The sequence below is a fragment of the Thermothelomyces thermophilus genome, chromosome 3 (assembly GCF_000226095.1).
Source record: "Thermothelomyces thermophilus ATCC 42464 chromosome 3, complete sequence".
NCBI lineage: Eukaryota > Fungi > Ascomycota > Sordariomycetes > Sordariales > Chaetomiaceae > Thermothelomyces > Thermothelomyces thermophilus.
Genome location: NC_016474.1, coordinates 4488648 through 4505810, shown reverse-complemented (window position 1 = coordinate 4505810; position 17163 = coordinate 4488648). Strand labels below are relative to the sequence as shown.

Below are 17163 nucleotides of genomic sequence, written 5' to 3'. Positions count from 1 at the left end.
AAGGTTCTCGACCGGACAAGACGCCCCGAAAAGGACCGAGGTGCCCGCTCGCTAACAGTACGGAGCCTAGTCCACTGCGCTATAAATCCGGGAGGAGGTTCCGGAGAGCCCCTAGCTCCATGGGCGTGCTCCGCTAGCTCGGTCTGTCATCTCTCACAGCTTTACCACTCCGCAGTGTACACAGTATGTACGTACAAGGAAGTTTGAACGGCATTTGCGCCATCGTGTTTGATCGGCATTTGGTCAACTCATTGCTGGAAATCAAAAATCTGTCACGGTTATGCACGGATTGCTGCGTGGAGGCAGCTAGGAGTTGCTCAGTAATTCCACGTGGGTTATTTACCTAATTCTATGGATTTGGAAGAGCCCGGAGATCTGGTCTGGGGCGTTAGCTTTCCCACAATAAAATTTCGGCCCCCAACAACAAGCAGAGGTCACATCCGCGAAAAATAAAGAGACACACACCCGACCTGGATACAACGCTGGCACTAATTGACGCACTTGACACCAAGCGGCTCGACGTGTTGGCCGCAAAGCCGCTCTCAACTGCCGTGCGTATCCCGGCCTGGTGGAACCGGGGCGGAGAAGCAGACCCATCGTAGTCTAGTGTTTCCTACAATATGCGCAACATTCGCACCAAGTTAGTTAATGCCCCTACACACACAGACTTTCACGCCATGTGTGGAGTCCATACTAATTACTTGCAGCGCACACTAGTGCAGCACCACTTCCCCTTGCACCAGTCTCTTTTTTCTCTTCTCTGTCATGCCGAGGCGCACTAGACATTCTCGACCGACATGTCAATGGGCGTCCAGTTTCTGGAGCCATGACGGTGTATCACCCGAGCCACCCCATCGGCGACCAGCTTCATCCCTGGACCTTCTGATGATGCCCGGTCTTGCCCCATTTTTTAGAAAAGCCGTTGGAATTGCTATCCTCCACTTCCCTTACAGCGCCCCGTCCCGAACCCTTCTGATTGGGGTTGCAAGAAAGAAGCGCAAGGAATGCCTCGATTGCTGAAGACTGCTGTTGGGGCCTGCCTGCTACCGGGTTAGTACCTAACTGCCCCGACTACCTAAGTCCGGAATATTCCGTCAACAGTAGCTGACTACTAGTATCATCCCAGAGATGCGAGGGTTTTCTGTCTCTCTCCCTCTCTCTCGCAGGTGTTAAATTAGCGTGGGCGTACTCCTAACATAGTATAGTGTAGACTGGAGTCAGTATCCGGTCCAGGGGTTGAGACCCTGGAGGTGATCTATGAACTCCACAAGCTCTAACTACTACACTACACTAGTATGCATGAGATGCAACCCAAGACGCCTCGAAAAAAAAAAGAAACTTTTCTCACTATTGTCGGTATCCCTATGTGTGGCGCAGCCCCCAACCCACGGGAGGCAAACTCAAAACCTCCAACAACTGCCTTGTTGGCGATGAACCAACACAACGGCGTAATTACCTTAATCCTACTCTCGCAACCTTGACCTCGTCCTGGACCGACAACCATCGACAACGACGCCGCCATGGCCGCCGATTCGGCGCTCCCGGGAATCCCGGGATACGATCCTGACAACCTCCAGCCATGGACCGTCGCCGTCGTGGCTTCGGTGACCGTCCTAGCCGTGGTGGCAGTCGCCCTCCGCCTGCTCAGTCGATACATCAAGGCCCAGAAGCTGTGGTGGGATGATTACATGATCATGTTTTCCATGGTGCGTAGTAATCCCCGGGGAGGAGAGGGGGGGGGAGTCCGCGGGCGTCAGCAGCACGGTGTTGCGGTGGCCGGACGTCGGATGCTAAGGTTTGGCCCCCAAACAAACAGTCATGGAACTTTGTCGTCGTCGGCTTCATCTTCGCCATGTACAGCGCCGGAATGGGCATCCACGCAGACAAGGTGTCCTTGGACAAGATCGTCCTGATGGCCAAGTTCCTCGTCGTGGCCGAGATCCTCTACATCTACAACCTCGTCTGGACGAAGCTCGCCATCCTGCTCATGTACTACCGCATCTTCCACTTCCCCTACTTCAAGAAGATGGCCTACATCGTCGGCGGCTTCGTCGTCGCCTGGTGCGTCTGCTGCATGTTCCTCTTCATCTTCATATGCGTGCCCGTGGAGAAGCTCTGGTACCCGGAACTGCCGGGCCACTGCATCAATCAGGTCGGCACCTGGATCGCCAATGCCGCCTCCACCATTCTCACCGACGTCATCATCCTGGCCTTGCCCATTCCTCAGGTGTGGAAGCTGCAGCTACGGAGGCCGGAGAAGGTGGGCGTCACCATGGCCTTCTGCCTCGGCTTCTTGTAAGTCTACCGATTCTCCTTTTTTTTCCTCCCCGCAGACACTGCTCGTCTCTTTTTAACCAATACTTGTATAATTGACTTAATTACCCTTCAAAAAAAAAGTGTCGTCTTCGCCTCTGCCTACCGCTTCACCGTCCTCTTCACCTACACCAACACCGACCCAACCTACAGTCTCGCGCCCACGGTCGGCTGGACGGCCATCGAGATGTCGGCCGGCATCGTCTCGGCCTGCCTTCCCACCATCGGCCCCGTCGTCGGTCTCTGCGCCCGCAAGCTGGGCATCAAGCGCACCCCCCTCTCCTCCCTCTCCCGCAGCCACGGCGCCAGCGCCGGCCTCAGCGGCAACCGCAAGACCCCTTCCTCCTCCCTTGCCGCGGCGCGATCGACGAACACGACGACGAACAACCCGGCCGACGTCCTCTCCGAGATGGAGCTGCAGCGGACCGGCACCACCCGCAAGGACGGCGCGGGCGCCTTCTACCGCCTGCCGGACCCCCAGAACTCCGGGGAGGAGGAGGACGAGGAGGAGCTGGATAAGCTGAAGAAGGGCCGGGCCGCCGCCGCCGCCGCTGCTGCTGCTGCTCCTGCTGCCGCCGACGCCGGCCTGCGGCCCGATCACGGGCACTATGCCTACCAGTATGCCGTCACGACCCGGCCGGCCGGCGAGGGCAAGACCAAGAGTAAGGGCAGCAAGGCCAAGGCCGCCGAACCGGACAACTCGAGCGGCGATGAGGTCCCCCTGCACGGCATCCGGGTCCAGACGGACTTTAGACGGTCTGAATGAATGAGGGGGTCATAGAGGGGGAGGGGGGTTTGCTGCTTTTATTGTTCTTTTTTATATCTTATCCGTGTTTTAGTTCCGAACGGTTCTTGAGAGTTCAGATTGTCTGTGATCTGTGATCTGTTTGGTATCAGCGAAGCGATGCTCTACATGGTGGGCGTCTATATGTATTAGTTATTATTAGAGAGCCCTTGGGGTTCTTGTGAAACATACCCCATATAAGATGCAGTGCATCAGGCCCATTTTGAGACGGAGAGCCTTTCTACTCTGATTCGCGTGCTGGTTCGTTCTATAAACAGGCTGTAATTAGCGATTGGAGTCAGTAATTAGATGTCGCGGGACTTGAAGTTGGAACAGGGTGCTTGCTATTGCAATCTAATTATTAGCCTTCGCCTGGCTACACCAACCGACCTGTGTCTAGGAACGGTTTACACTTATCTCGAGGAGATGTATGTACATACCTCAATTTCACCGAGGCCCGGTGGCCAGATGTTGCAGCGATAGGTGACGACGCAGATATGTTCACTTGTTTTGACCCCCCTCTTGTTCTGCGAAAAGCCATCGCGATCCTCCTTCACGATATTGTTGAAACCTCGTCTCCAACCTCATTGTTTCCCGTTTCCAGGTTATTTTCAATGTTTGGTCTTCAATCTTGAATCTGTCGTTCATTTTGTGTTCGTTCCTCGTCAGCCGTTTTTGTATGTATTAATTATGATTTCTGTATACCCTTCTCTTGGCAGTATATCTCCCTCCCTTCACTAGATCCTTCTCTTGGCCGAACTCTCTTCCAAGCCTCCTCTTGCTCGAGTTATTAACTTTCTCCTCTGTGTCCTATCGTTCTTTCTCGGCATCTGTCACCGCGAGTAGGTTCACTAGGTAAAGGCATGTTCTGCCTGCCGGGTATAGTTAGTGCGAGTCTGTTGTGTCGCCCTGCCGACCAAGCGACCGCGATTAATTAATTAGCCCCTGAGTCGCGACAACAAACCTAGCCGACCATAAAAGATACCGAATGCCCGGTTTAATTAGCCCACTCGTCCTAACATGTGTTTCTTCCTTGTTGGCATCTGTAGAGTCCTAGTCTCGTGCCTCTCGTATTGTCGTAGCACTCCGATGTAAAACTTAACAGTAACTTCGTTAAATGTTTCTCGGCCTTCGCGTTCCCTGAACAGGATTGACTCGTATCAATTAAGCGACTTAACTTCATGCTTGTCTCGGCTAGAGCAGTTGACCCTGTTTTGCTCAGGTGTTAATTCGCAATTGCTTATCGAAGTTATTAGATTTTAACCAGCCTTTACCTGACTAATTCTGGGAATAATATGAGAGTCACGATGATCCCCGGCCGTCTCGAGTAGTCGGTGGCACCTCCGAATGTTCAGAATTTGAACGTTGTTTCGCTGTCGGCTGTTCTTTCTTGCTTTTGTATCAACAAGCGTTCAGCTGTCAAGGCCGTAACCACATCGCTTCACAGCAAAAGTACTGGCTTGACAATTGGTAGACTTTGTTGTAGAGTATGGGCAAACGGGCAAACGGGTTTCGCGCCAGAACGCGGGGTGTAAATCTACGTAGACGTGGTTTGCTGCCCGCGCGCTGAGTCCTTTATGACGCGCAGACAAGCATTGCTGATGGCAAGACAAACAAGAAGAACAAGTCAATAACAAATGTATTTAAGGGTATCTCGTGTGGTTTCTATCCTGCTGCGTTCCATTATATTCTGATACGTTATAAAGCTATACCGCCATGCCTATCCGTCCTTCCCCCTCCCCCAGTTGGTTGTCAGGGAGAAGCTCGGTCACCTCCAGAGAATTTCCTCCCCCGTGACGCGCCCGGCTGCCGTCCGAACCTTCAACACCTCCAGATCTTTAGTGGGGCGAGGTAGAGAGCAACTCGTCGTTACGCGATGGGAGGGCAGTCTATAAATTGGCCTTCTTTCTCGCCTTTCTTCCTCTCCCTTTCTCCCACAAACAAAAAGTCAAAACCAAGATCACATCGCCTTTCTTACTTCTGGCGACAACAACGATCACGAAACTATATATCAAGAAGAAACCACCATGTCGTAAGTCATGGTTTGACCCTTTGCCTAGTCCCCTTCCCCCTTGGCCGCTTCTTCTCGCCGGCGGCCCGGCCACTCCCGCTGCTTCTCATTCCCTCCTTGCTCTCTGCCTCTCCCTTTGATCTTTATACTCTCCGCCTCTTCCTCCCACCATCCACCGTTGTCGCGACTAATCAAGGAACCTCTTCAATTACAGATCTCGGGAAGTCCTCGACTTCAACAGCCGTAAGTCCCCCCCCTTTGCCGAGAACCAGCCCTCGTTGCTGGCTCTCAATCGTCGATGCTGACTGACTTGACAGAATCGGCAAGCTTCGTCCCAGTGGACGCTCAGGCACGGCACCTGGTTGACCACCTGGTGTCGTCCGGCGTTTACTGGGGTCGGATCTACCGGGAGGCCCGGTTGAAGTCGTGGCTTGCCGATCATGGCAGCCCACAAGAGAGGTGGTACAATGCCATCCTCGATGAGCTGAGGTGGAGAGGTAAGTCTTTCTCCCATCGTAATCGATTGCATTATTCTCCCTGTTCCTTTCAGTTTGCCTGCCCTCTCTCCGTCGCTCTCTTCAAAATCACCATCATTTCCTACCGCATGCCTCGGACTCAGACAACTTCCCAAGAGCAACATTGTTTCAGCTAACGTGGCTATGTATAATTACAGTTGTCGGGGCTGCCCTCGCGGGCATCCCTTAAAGAACGACACTCGGGGACCCCCATACGCAGTCGATCGGGGAAGGGGAGCACAAGAGAGATGGCAAGGGAAGGTATGAAATTCTTCACTTCTTCATTTTATTTTTCTCATGACATCCCGCGCGAACCACCACCGGTATTTATTATTCTTGAAGTGGCAAAGCACCTTTTTTGTGTTTGGCTTCTTTTCAGTTCATCGCTTTTGCTTGCTTTCCGGTTTTCGTTGGCAGCTGACATTCGCGATCACAGGCATGGCGACCCGAGAGTAGGTTTTTCGTTCGCTGATGCTGATTTGCTTCGGGTTGTTAACTGACAATGCCTGTGACAGCGACCGCAGTCCCGAGTACAGCATCTTCGTCAGAGATGCGGCTCTTCGCGCCTGTGACTGACAGAGCACTGCCTGCTGGTCCGGCTTGGTCCGCTTTAGCGATGAACCGGACCAGCAGCGTGCCCTTGTCGAGATGCAGGGAGTAAGAGCCTGGAAAGGGCTGCGGCTTAGTCTTGGTTGCCTGTCAACCAAACGCGAAAGACAAGCGGAACACAAGAAGACAACAAGAGATGGCGATTAACCAAATGCAAGGGTACCCCGCTGTGGGGGGCTCCAGCATTCTTTGGGCCGGTCAGGGCGCTGCATTTAACCCTATGCAGCCCATGAACCAGTTCACGGACTGGCTTGCTTCCGACAATTTCCTCAAGCCCATGAACCAGTTCACGGACTGGCTTGCTTCCGACAATTTCCTCAAGCCCATGAACCAGTTTACGGATTGGCTTGCTTCCGACAATTTCCTCAAGCCCATGAACCAGTTTACAGATTGGCTTGCTTCCGACCATTTCCTCATCAAGTCTCTTGCACTCGACCGCGATTTCAGTTCCTTGGCAGCGACCTCGTTTCGACTGATGCGGCCTCTCCGTTCACGTAACCGAGGATGACCTTGGCTCTTCTCCAGTTCCGTGACCGAGGATGAAACGCGGCCAGCTCTTCGAAGTCAGCACAGAAATCAGCGCTCGACCCCTTCGCACACAAGGCAGCCAATTTCACAAGGAACGGCGAGGCATTCTGAGCTCGAACCAAAGTTGTCAATTCCAAGCATGGGTCGTCACTTTGCAGGGCAGGATGGGGTCAATGATCGGGTTTCGGAGTCAATGGTCGGTTCAAAAGGCGCTGGAGAGAGTTTCTCAAGGGGGGTTTCAAGACTCGAGGTCGCCTCTTCGCTTCAGTGTTGGGTTTAATTATCGCGTTGGAAGGATTGGGCATCTATATTATAACGACATGGGCTGGGCTTAGGATGGGTAAATTCATGATCGAGGCTTCCTTTGTTTCACTGAGCACTGAGTTTCGGAATGACAATTATTTGGCACGGGATGTTCTCATCATGATTGATTATTAGTGCAAAGTTCAGAGGTGCCCAACAGATGGCTCGGTACGATGGCAGCACCGCAGCGTCTTGGATCACACTAATTGGGCAACTGAGCTGACAATTTTTTAAATATGTCCTCCCAGGTGGTGAAAAAAAAAAGGGAATTTTGCTCTCGTCAACAGGTTGTGTGCCGAGGGCAAACCGCGTTCTTCGCGGAAATTCAAATTAATTACCCTAGATAATTAATACCAAGGTACGTGACTGAAAGGGAACTTCTCGAACCCGAGAGGAATTACTCGACGGAGATGCACAAAGTAAACTAACAGCAGTATTTCCTTGCCGGGGTTCAATATCCAACTTGGCATGACACTTTAGAGTCTGGTAGTCGCCAGCCAGAGCAATTGCCGGCTCGTCTGGAACAGTTGTAATACCCGCAGGGACTACTACAGCCGGAATAGGTTCATCTATTTACGTCGTCTTTCTTTTGGTTCCTTCAAACTGCGGGGTCACGGACAACAAACCAGAAATATCCCCGAGCGCAGTAAAAAGGTCGCGATGTTTGGAATCTAGAAGCCCGGGTCTTGCTGCTTCTGATCCCGGGCAGGCCAGGCAATCCAACCCAAACATCGCTGGTCACGGAATACATACTACGGTACCCAGGGATAATTATACAATGGCACGAGTTCTCTCTGTTGGAGTGCTGGCTACGGTGCTTGCACCAGCCATTGGCGACGGCCATGCCTCGGCTCAGTCCACCGGCGGATGCACGACGAATTCGTTCACTACCCCAAGTTGGCTGGTCGACAACCTCGAGCTCCAGAGAGCGGCGAACCAGACTGTTGCCTCGTTCAACGCCCTCAATCGAGCCACCGATGTCTCGCTGGAGCTGGAATGCTCATCGAGTAGTAGTCCAACGGCCGGAGGATGGCAGAGCTGCAGGATCAGAAATGTAACAGAGCACCTGCTCGCGGCCGCTTTCCGTGCCGACAACGCAACGGCATGGTTCCGGTTCAGCGAGACCTGGTCCTGTAGTGACCTGACCCCGAGTGAACCGCACGTTCTTCCCGAAAACCCTTCCGGGCACAACATCTGCGTTGCTAACCTTCACATGCGTTTTTCAGAATCACTTTCTCGGCCGTTGGAAACAGCTCGGTAGCCCTCGACTGCAATGCTGAGAAAAGCAAGACGACGACCTGCCGACCTACAAAGCCCGTGCTCGTCAAAGCGACTCTCTCGTCCCCCGTCAAGGTCACGCCCTCGTACGTCAGCGGGCCGACGGGGCACGACGCAGAAGGCTGCACCGCGCAGTCGGGAAAACCGGCCTGGGAGGTGACGGCCAGCTAGATCAACCTTAGAAACGTCTCGGGCACGCGGCAGTCCGGCAACGCCTTCGTCATCATCAGGAACGACAACCTGGGATACATAGCCTCGTGCGGAGGGCCGCTCACCGCGGACAGCGGACCGCAAGCGTTGACCTGCACCGGCCAGGTCCCGCGCCGCCGCCCGGACAAGTACCAGATCGAGACGGCGCTCTCGTTCGACCCGGACACGTTCGTGCTCGCCATCAACCAGACCTGGTACTGCGACGACCAGGACCCGGCAGAGCCGTACGTCGCTACTCCTCCTCCTCCCTCCCCCCTTCCCCTTGGAACACGTGTTAGCTTTATTAGGAGGAGTACCTGGGACAACCGAGCCAATGGGCAACTAACAACATTAATCCCATATCCAAGATTCGCCATTACCGGGTACGGAACGACCGCGCTGGACCTGCAATGCCAGGTCTTCGACGGGACGGGCGAGGGCAACACGACCACATTTTGCACGGGCGTGACGGACGGCACGTTCGCTGGGGAGGCGACGGGGCGGCCCGCGGCGCTGCCTCCTTACTCGCTGCGCGACCCGCTCCCGACGGCCGAGGGGTGCACGGTCTCGTCGGTCGTGGCGCCGGGATGGTGGCTCAACGACTTCGTGACCAACACGACGAGGGCGCGCAACGACACGGTGACGGCCCGGTTCGGCCTGGAGCGGCGGGGCGGAGTCGGCGCCGCCGCGCCGGCCGGCAGCTTCTCCATCGTCGCGGCCGACGGCGTCCGCTATTATTACTCGTCGGCGGCCGACGGCTCCGTCGACGCGCTGCTGCCGTGGAACGAGTGCGTGCTCGAGTCGGTCGCCAACGCCGCGCTCGCGCCCACCGGCTGTGAGTTCCGCTACCGGATGGCTACCCGCTTCCTCGCTCTCAAGGTGCAGTGGACATGCAACGATCTGGACGCCGAGAACCCGTAAGTCTTTCTGCTCTGACCCTGATTGGAGGAGGAAGGAGGAGAGGGGGGGGGGGGGGAGGGGAAACTGGCTTCTTGCTGTGCTGACACTCGGATGATTTTTTTTTTTTTTTTGTGATTGCCTTCCAGTATCGCCTTCAGCGGAGAGCTGGAAACCCGCGTGCCCGAGTTTACCTGCGTCACGTCTGGAAACGACATACGCTGCGCTTCTCCGAACCCGAACCCCTGGGACGCCAATGTCACCTCCGTCGCATGGGAGCCTTAATTAAAAGCGTACCGGTCTCGGTCAGGAATTGACCTTGGTGCTCTTCTCCCTTGCTTTCCATTTATTAATTATTCGAGATCCATATTGGCCGGGATGGGTTCACAGTAAATGGGTAATTGGCTAAGAATTAGCGTTTGCCAATCACATCAGGTCAAGTCCTGGATTTAGGAGAGAGGGATAAGGAGCTTCAAAAAAAAAAAAAAAAATTAACATAAAGACCGGTTCTCTCGAGACATCCCATTATAGCCTTACGCATTGCAGTGTACATACATACGCGTCGAATACATCCAGGAAAAAAGGTGGGAAGACTGACCTGGACTTGTCCGTCCTCACTGAAACAAAAACAAAGCCTAAAAAATTGAAGGCTCCGTCACAACTGCAGGGAGGGTCAACAAGAGGCTGCCTGACATGCAGCCAATGGTCTCAGTTTGGGTTGTGTTGACTGACAGGGCAATGGTCTCTCTCCCTATCCTTTCATTCGATCGACGACTAGAAAAGGCAAGCATCAGTCTAGTTTGCGGTGCTCACCGACATTAGCGTTCGACCTTAAAAAGACAAACTAATAATTAATAATAGGTATGTACATACCTAGGGGAACTCCTCACCTACAACGCAGGACGTCTGGGGCGTGTTATTGTCACACTCCCTAACCAAGTTACAAAACCTATAATTATTCCAGCATACTACGCGAGTGTGTGTGTACGTGTATCTGTCGATGCTGTTGCCCTAGAGTGCATGTGCCGAACGCAGTAGGAGCTCCGGGAGCGTTGAAAGCAGTCTACAGTGGGTGGCTATACGAAGGAGACAGTGCCTTATTGAAACTATCTATAAAGGAGACAAAACGACTGATATTTATAGACAAAGGAACTGGCCAATGCGTTAGCAACGACGCCTTATACGCTATGGCATATATGTAGCTAATACTCTTAAAAGCTCTATAGCTTCTGACATACCCCCCTAGTTAAAGGCGATAGTCGTTTAACTATGCTTTGTGGTAATACTGTTCTTAGTATTGTGTCCTTTGTCGCTCTTACCTTGATAGCTCCTTTAGGGGCCTGCCTTCTGTATTTAGAAGTCTAAAAGAGTTAAGTATAGTAGAGCGATTCCTTTGAAGCTATAGATTAAATATAGCTATTATAACTATAGTAGCGATAGTATTACTAGTTTTAATCGTAGTAATTAATAAGATAGCGCCTCCTATGCTTAAATTAATAGATGACTTATTAGGTATGCCTACCGTAAATACTATTACTGCTAGTAGGTCGACTCCTACTCCTATAACCCCTTAAAAGTGTAAGCGTGCTAAAGCTTCTAAACTAGCTTCTAAATTATATATGTTCCTATTATCTTTATTTGATTAATTTTATACCGGTTTCATAGTTTTCTAGCGCGTTGCTAGTTATATTAGGATCGTTTAAGCTAACTAAATATAGCAATATTACTACTAGTAAGCTTTATAAGGTGCCCTATAGAATATATATATAGTCAGCTCTAGTAAGACGTTCTTTTAGCAAATATTACGATTTGTAACAAACCTAACTCAGACTTCTTCTAAAAGGGTTCAGACAAAGGTAGATTGAGCGGGACAAGTAGGCAGGTCGTCTAAGGGATTTGGTAAAGCTAAAGGGTTTATAACAACACTAGAGTTGTCTCTTACAGTAGTTAACGATGCTTAGTATAAGTACTATGATTATAAGTTACTATTATTGGTGAACTCCTAAAGTCTACTAGAACAAGTGACTAACTATCTAATATACTTGTCTAGTTCCTTTATTCCTAAGTGTTCCTTATTAGGTTCTAATTATATAATTGCTACTACGATCCTTTGATTATTGTTTAGGTACTTGCCTTAATCGAAGTATAATCACTATAATCACTTCCTAATTGGTCCTTGGATCTTGCGGTTCCTGATTGGTTCTGTATGCCTTGTCGGGTTGCCTTATATAGCTAAATCGTGACATGATGCCCCTCCCTTAGGTCTTTCGTCCTTAAAAGACTTAGGTCTATTTTAAATAACGCTAATACCCCTCTCCTTACTTATATATAGTTATGTTCCTTAGTCTCCCTCTTCTCTTGCTTTTATAATATTGTTAAGATAACTAATCGTATAAGAAAGAAGTTAAAGTCTAAGCCTGTTATATCGACTCTTCGTGCTAACTATCTCTTAGCTACGATTCTTTCCTCGGATAATCTTTTAACGATACGTCCTTATATGCTATATAAGTCCAAAGGCCTTAGTTTGTACGAGGTTTCGAAAAGTAATTCTTCTTAATACGTAGAGTATGTTCGTAATAAGCGTTTGAATTATGACGTTCTTAGCGTTTCTCCTACTTAGCTTCGATCTATTGCGGCTTAGTATTAAAAACTTAAGGATAAGCTTATAGCTGCTAAGGAGCAGGTCCTTTATCTCCGGAAACAGAAGCAAATATAGTTTAAGAAGATAATAAGGGCTATTACTTGGGGTATTAATAGTATAGAGGAGTTAGAGCGAGTAGAACGTAAAGAGGCTAAGGTGGCGGCGGTAGCAGAGGCTTCTAGGGTTACTATACCCTTTTTGACCCTATCTTGCTTATCTGCCAATTTCGGACAGCTTTAGGATTCCGTATATCCTAAAGTTCCTTTGGATCTGTCCTTGCTAGCCGATTTCGGGTTAGTTTTAGGTCTATTACTTCCGGTTAGTTAGGGTTCCTCTAGTAGAACTGCTGAAGTTTCTTAGAGTAATTTAGGTTCTTAATAGGTTCCTATAAGTTATCTTCTAGTCTAAAATCGAGCTATTTGATTAGATACTATAGTTCTCCATTAATAATATATAAATCTAGAATTTCTTTAATATTCTATTCTTTCTCTTTGTTCTCTACTTCGATATATATAGTAACTTTAGCATTCTTTAGTACTAGTTCGAGAAGTGAAATATAAAAAATATCTATCTATAGTTATATAGATGACGGTAACGATAGTCGGTAGTTAGATGTCGAAATTCGTTCTTTGATAACGAAGGGTCCGACCTTCTTAAAGTCTAGCTTCGTACTTAGTCGTTTAGTTTGTAAGTTTCGTACGATTAGGTAGACTTTATCTCCCCTCTCTAGGTAAGGTCTCTCGAGCCTATATTTATTATAGTAGTTCTTTATTCTAGTCTTAACAAACTCGAGTTCCTTTTTAAGCTTTTTATATAGTGTGTGTATTTGTTCTACTTTGACTACTACTCTTATATGATGAACCTAACTTAGACTTCTTCTAAAAGGGTTCAGATGAAGGTAGATTGAGTGGGATAAGTAGGTAGGTCGTCTAAGGGATTCGGTAAAGCCAAAGGGTTTATAATAACACTAGAGTTATTTCTTACAGTAGTTAACAATACTTAGTATAAGTACTATAATTATAGGTTACTATTACTAGTAAACTCTTAGAGTCTACTATAACGAGTGACTATCTATATATATATATAATCCTAGGATTACTAGCAATTATAATAATCCTCTATATTAGCTTACCTAGCTTATATTATAAGCTAGTGATCCTTTGCTAGGATTATTTCTTGCCAAGTGTAATCCTGTCCTAATTAGTCTATCATTCCTTTGGCTTGATTAGCCTATTTATACTAGTAGCTTAGGCAATATCTATATATATATTTCCGTAACATAATGCCCTCCCTCTAAGGCTTTTAACCTAAAAGCCCTCTTTAGGTTATTTTAAATAGCGCTAACATCCTCTTCTATATATACCTCGTAATTTTTTTCCTTTTTCTATACTACTAGTGTGACGAACCTAACTCAGACTTCTTCTAAAAGGGTTCAGACGAAGGTAGGTTAAGCGGGACAAGCGTACAGGTCGTCTAAGGGATTCGGTAAAGCCAAAGGGTTCATAACAACACTAGAGTTGTCTCTCATGGTAGTTAACGATGCTTAGTATAAGTACTGTAATTATACGTTACTATTACTAGTAAACTCCTAGAGTCTACTATAATAAGTGGCTATCTATATATATATATAATCCTAGGATCACTCTTCATCTAGTGATCCTTTGCTGTCTGGATCACGGCTGTAATAGTGATCTTATAGTGTATAGATCACTTTGCCAAGCGTGATCCTTTCCTAATTGGTCCGTTTGTACCTACTATCCTATTAGCTTGTTAGGGAAGGCAGCTTAGGCGGTGTTCTATATACATATTTCCGTGACACGATGCCCCTCCTTTAAGGCTTTCGACCCGAAAGCCTATCTTAGGCTGTTTTAAATAGTGCTAATATCCCTTGGTAAGTTATCTTCTATATTTCTATCTTCCTTCTGTATACTGCTGACAATATATCTTATATAGTAAAGCGTTTAATAAAAAGGTCTATAAAGACTAAGGAGCACATTGCCCTAGCTACTACTATTAACGAGCTAGGGTTCGAAGTGATGCCTTGTTCTTTTTGTTTTTCTTATAGCCTCTGCTGCCGTATAATAGAGAGTTCTTCTCGTTACGGCAAATAAGCGCCTTGACCAATTAGAACAAGATGCTAAGGAGGCTCTCTATACTAACTGTAATTTGTTAGTAAAAGCGTAGCGTTATCTAGACAAGTCTCTAGCTTATTTAGACCGTATCTATCGTTTAAAGCGATCGTTATTATCTCGGGGGTCAGAGATAGTTTGCCAGGGTCTTACGTCTTTAGATAAATTAGAAGAGGTAGAGTAGTAGGAATTAGGGGTAGTTCTAGATATATAGCTTAATAGTGGCGTTAACGTTATTAACTAGGGCGCCGTCTTCGATTCTGTCCCGGTTTTGCCTTTGGTCGATCTAGGTTCTGTTAGTAGAACTGTTCTAGTTTCTTAAGGCAATTTAGGTTCTTAATAGGTTCCTATAAGTTATCTTCTAGTCCAAAATCGAGCTATTTAACTAGGTACTATAGTTCTCTATTAATAATATATAAATCTAGAATTTCTTTAACATCCTATTCTTCCTCTTTGTCTTCTGCTTCGATATATATAGTAACCTTAGTATTCTTTGGCGCTAGTTCGAGAAGTGAAATATAAAAAATGTCTGTCTGTAGTTATATAGATAATGGTAACGATAGTTAATAGTTAGATGTCGAGATTCGTTCTTTGATAATAAAGGGTCTGACCTTTTTAAAGTCTAGCTTTGTGCTTAGTCATTTGGTTTGTAAGTTTTATATAATTAAGTAGACTTTGTCTCCCCTCTCTAGGTAAGGTCCCTTGAGCCTATGTTTATTGTAGTAGTTCTTTATTTTGGTCCTGACAAACTCGAGTTCCTTTTTAAGCTTTTTGTATAATGTGTACATTTGTTCTGCTTTGACTGCTGCTCTTGGCACTATAACCTCTAGTCCTTACCTAAGGTCTGCTTTGTATCTATAGTTTATAAAGAACGATATAACTTTAGTTATTTCCATTAGCATTATATTATAGGCAAGTTGTGCTATTAGCAATAGCATGACCTAGTCGTCTTACTAGTAGTTAACGTAAGAATAGAAGTACTGCTCGATAACTTGGTTTAGTTACTCTATTTGTCTGTCGGTTTATAGGTAATATGCCGTTAATAGCTTGCTATTAATGCCTAATTATTATATTAACGCTTGCTAGAACTTCGATACAAACTTAGTATCTCTATTAATAATCTATTCCTATAGCTAAGCGTATACTAATACAACTTACCGGTAGATTATGTCTACTAACTGTTCTACTATCTAGGACTCCTTGTAGGGAAAGAAGTATACCTATTTAGTTAGGCGGTCTACTATAGTGAGAATACTATCGTAGATTACCCTTATAGCTATATCCTTAGATTCTAGTAGTTTTGTAATAAAGTCTATTATAATTAAACTCTATAGTTTATTAGCTATTAGTAGTAGCTAAAGTAGCCTATATAGCTTATATCGTGCCGTTTTGCTTCGATTACAAATATTATAGCTCTATATGACTTCCTTGACTTATACTATTAACTATAGAAAGTTATAATGTTTCTTAACTTATACGACAGTCTTTATAACTTCTTTATATCCTCCGAGTTTCGACTTATAGAGTTCTCGAATCTTTCGTAGCTATTAATCCCCGTTATAGATATATACTTTGCCTCGGTACTAGAGTTTCCTATCTTTTTCTTTTACTCTATTAGGTACTACTAGTCTAGGTATTACTTAATACTATACCTCGTTAGTTCTTTCTTCTCGAAAGATTATATAACATTCTAGGAACAAGTTAAGTAGATCATCTTCTACAGGTGTCTATATTTCATAATATAGCGTTCTGTCCATTCGTTCCTTAAATAATAGTAGTATTATTTCTATTCGTCCTTCCGTATAATCCGTTCGTCGGCTTAAGGCATCTACTTATACGTTCTCTTTGCCCTTCTTATAACGGATCTCAAAATTGAATTCTATGAGGAATTCTGCCTATTATATTCATCGTCTATTAAGCTTCTTTATCATCGTAAAGTATCGTAAATTCTTATAATCTATATATACTTATATTAGTTCGATCATACCGCTAAGGTATAGTCGCTATTCTTTAAAAGCTTCGACAATTGTAAGTAGTTCCTTATTATAGATTAGATAATTAAGATATAGTCTATCAAGCTTCTTTAAAAAGAAGGCTATAGGATATAGCTTCCCTTGTTTGTCTCGTTATCCTAATTATCCTCCGATAGCGTAGTCTAAAGCGTCTGTTTCTACCTAAAATGGCTTCTTAGGGTCTAGTAGCACTAGTACTAGATCTTTAGTAATGGCGTCGCGGATCTATGTAAATGCTTACTCGTGCTATTCTTCCTATTAGAATTTAGCATTCTTCTTAGTAAGTTCGTATAAAGGTTATATAATCGCTCTAAAGTTCTTAATAAACATCCGGTAGAAGTTTATAAACCCGATAAAACTTTGTACTTCCGTAATTAACGTTAGTTATAGCTAATCCTTAATACCTTCGACCTTTAAAGGTTCTATCTAGATTTGTTCTAGGGATATCTTGTATCCTAAAAACACCGTCTTCCTAATATAGAATTTGCTCTTTTCCTTATTAATTGATAGCTTGTACACGTATAACGCGTCTAGCACTACTCTTACATGCTTCTAGTATTTGTTTATTATCTTAGAGAAGATAAATATGTTATCGAGATAATATACTACGAATTTGTCAAGAAAGGGTTAGATAGCTTGATCGATTAAGGCTTAGAATGTTGCTAGCGCGTTTATAAGTCTAAATAGCATAACAAGGTACTTATAGTAGCTATAGGGTATCCTAAAGGCCGTTTTCTACTCGTTACCTTCTTTAATCCATATATAGTTATAGGCTAATAGCAAGTTAAGATACGTAAAATATTACGCTCCTACTAACTAATCTTAGAGCTATAAGATTAGCAATAATAGGTATCGGTTTTTTATAGTCTATTTATTAAGTTACTAATAGTTAATATATAACTATAGCTTTCTATCTTTCTTAGGTATAAACAAGATTAGGTAGCTTACTAGTAA

At 46.3% G+C, this 17163-nt stretch overlaps 3 protein-coding genes across 3 annotated transcripts; all 3 read left to right on the top strand.

Annotated features, from left to right (window-relative positions):
* Nucleotides 1–1520: 1520 nt before the first annotated feature.
* On the top strand, nt 1521–3079 carry MYCTH_2139328 (uncharacterized protein; the record flags this gene model as incomplete). Its single annotated transcript, XM_003663467.1, has 3 exons — nt 1521–1706; nt 1817–2295; nt 2398–3079. 3 exons carry the CDS (start codon nt 1521–1523, stop codon nt 3077–3079), a joined length of 1347 nt encoding a protein of 448 aa, XP_003663515.1.
* A 3265-nt stretch (nt 3080–6344) lies between these two features.
* On the top strand, nt 6345–6935 carry MYCTH_2305498 (uncharacterized protein). The gene has a single exon (XM_003663466.1). It carries the CDS (start codon nt 6384–6386, stop codon nt 6738–6740), a length of 357 nt encoding a protein of 118 aa, XP_003663514.1. The 5' UTR covers nt 6345–6383; the 3' UTR covers nt 6741–6935.
* Nucleotides 6936–7841: 906 nt separating this feature from the next.
* On the top strand, nt 7842–9712 carry MYCTH_101321 (uncharacterized protein; the record flags this gene model as incomplete). Its single annotated transcript, XM_003663465.1, has 5 exons — nt 7842–8221; nt 8290–8497; nt 8546–8775; nt 8899–9447; nt 9577–9712. 5 exons carry the CDS (start codon nt 7842–7844, stop codon nt 9710–9712), a joined length of 1503 nt encoding a protein of 500 aa, XP_003663513.1.
* Between the last annotated feature and the right edge of the window lie 7451 nt (nt 9713–17163).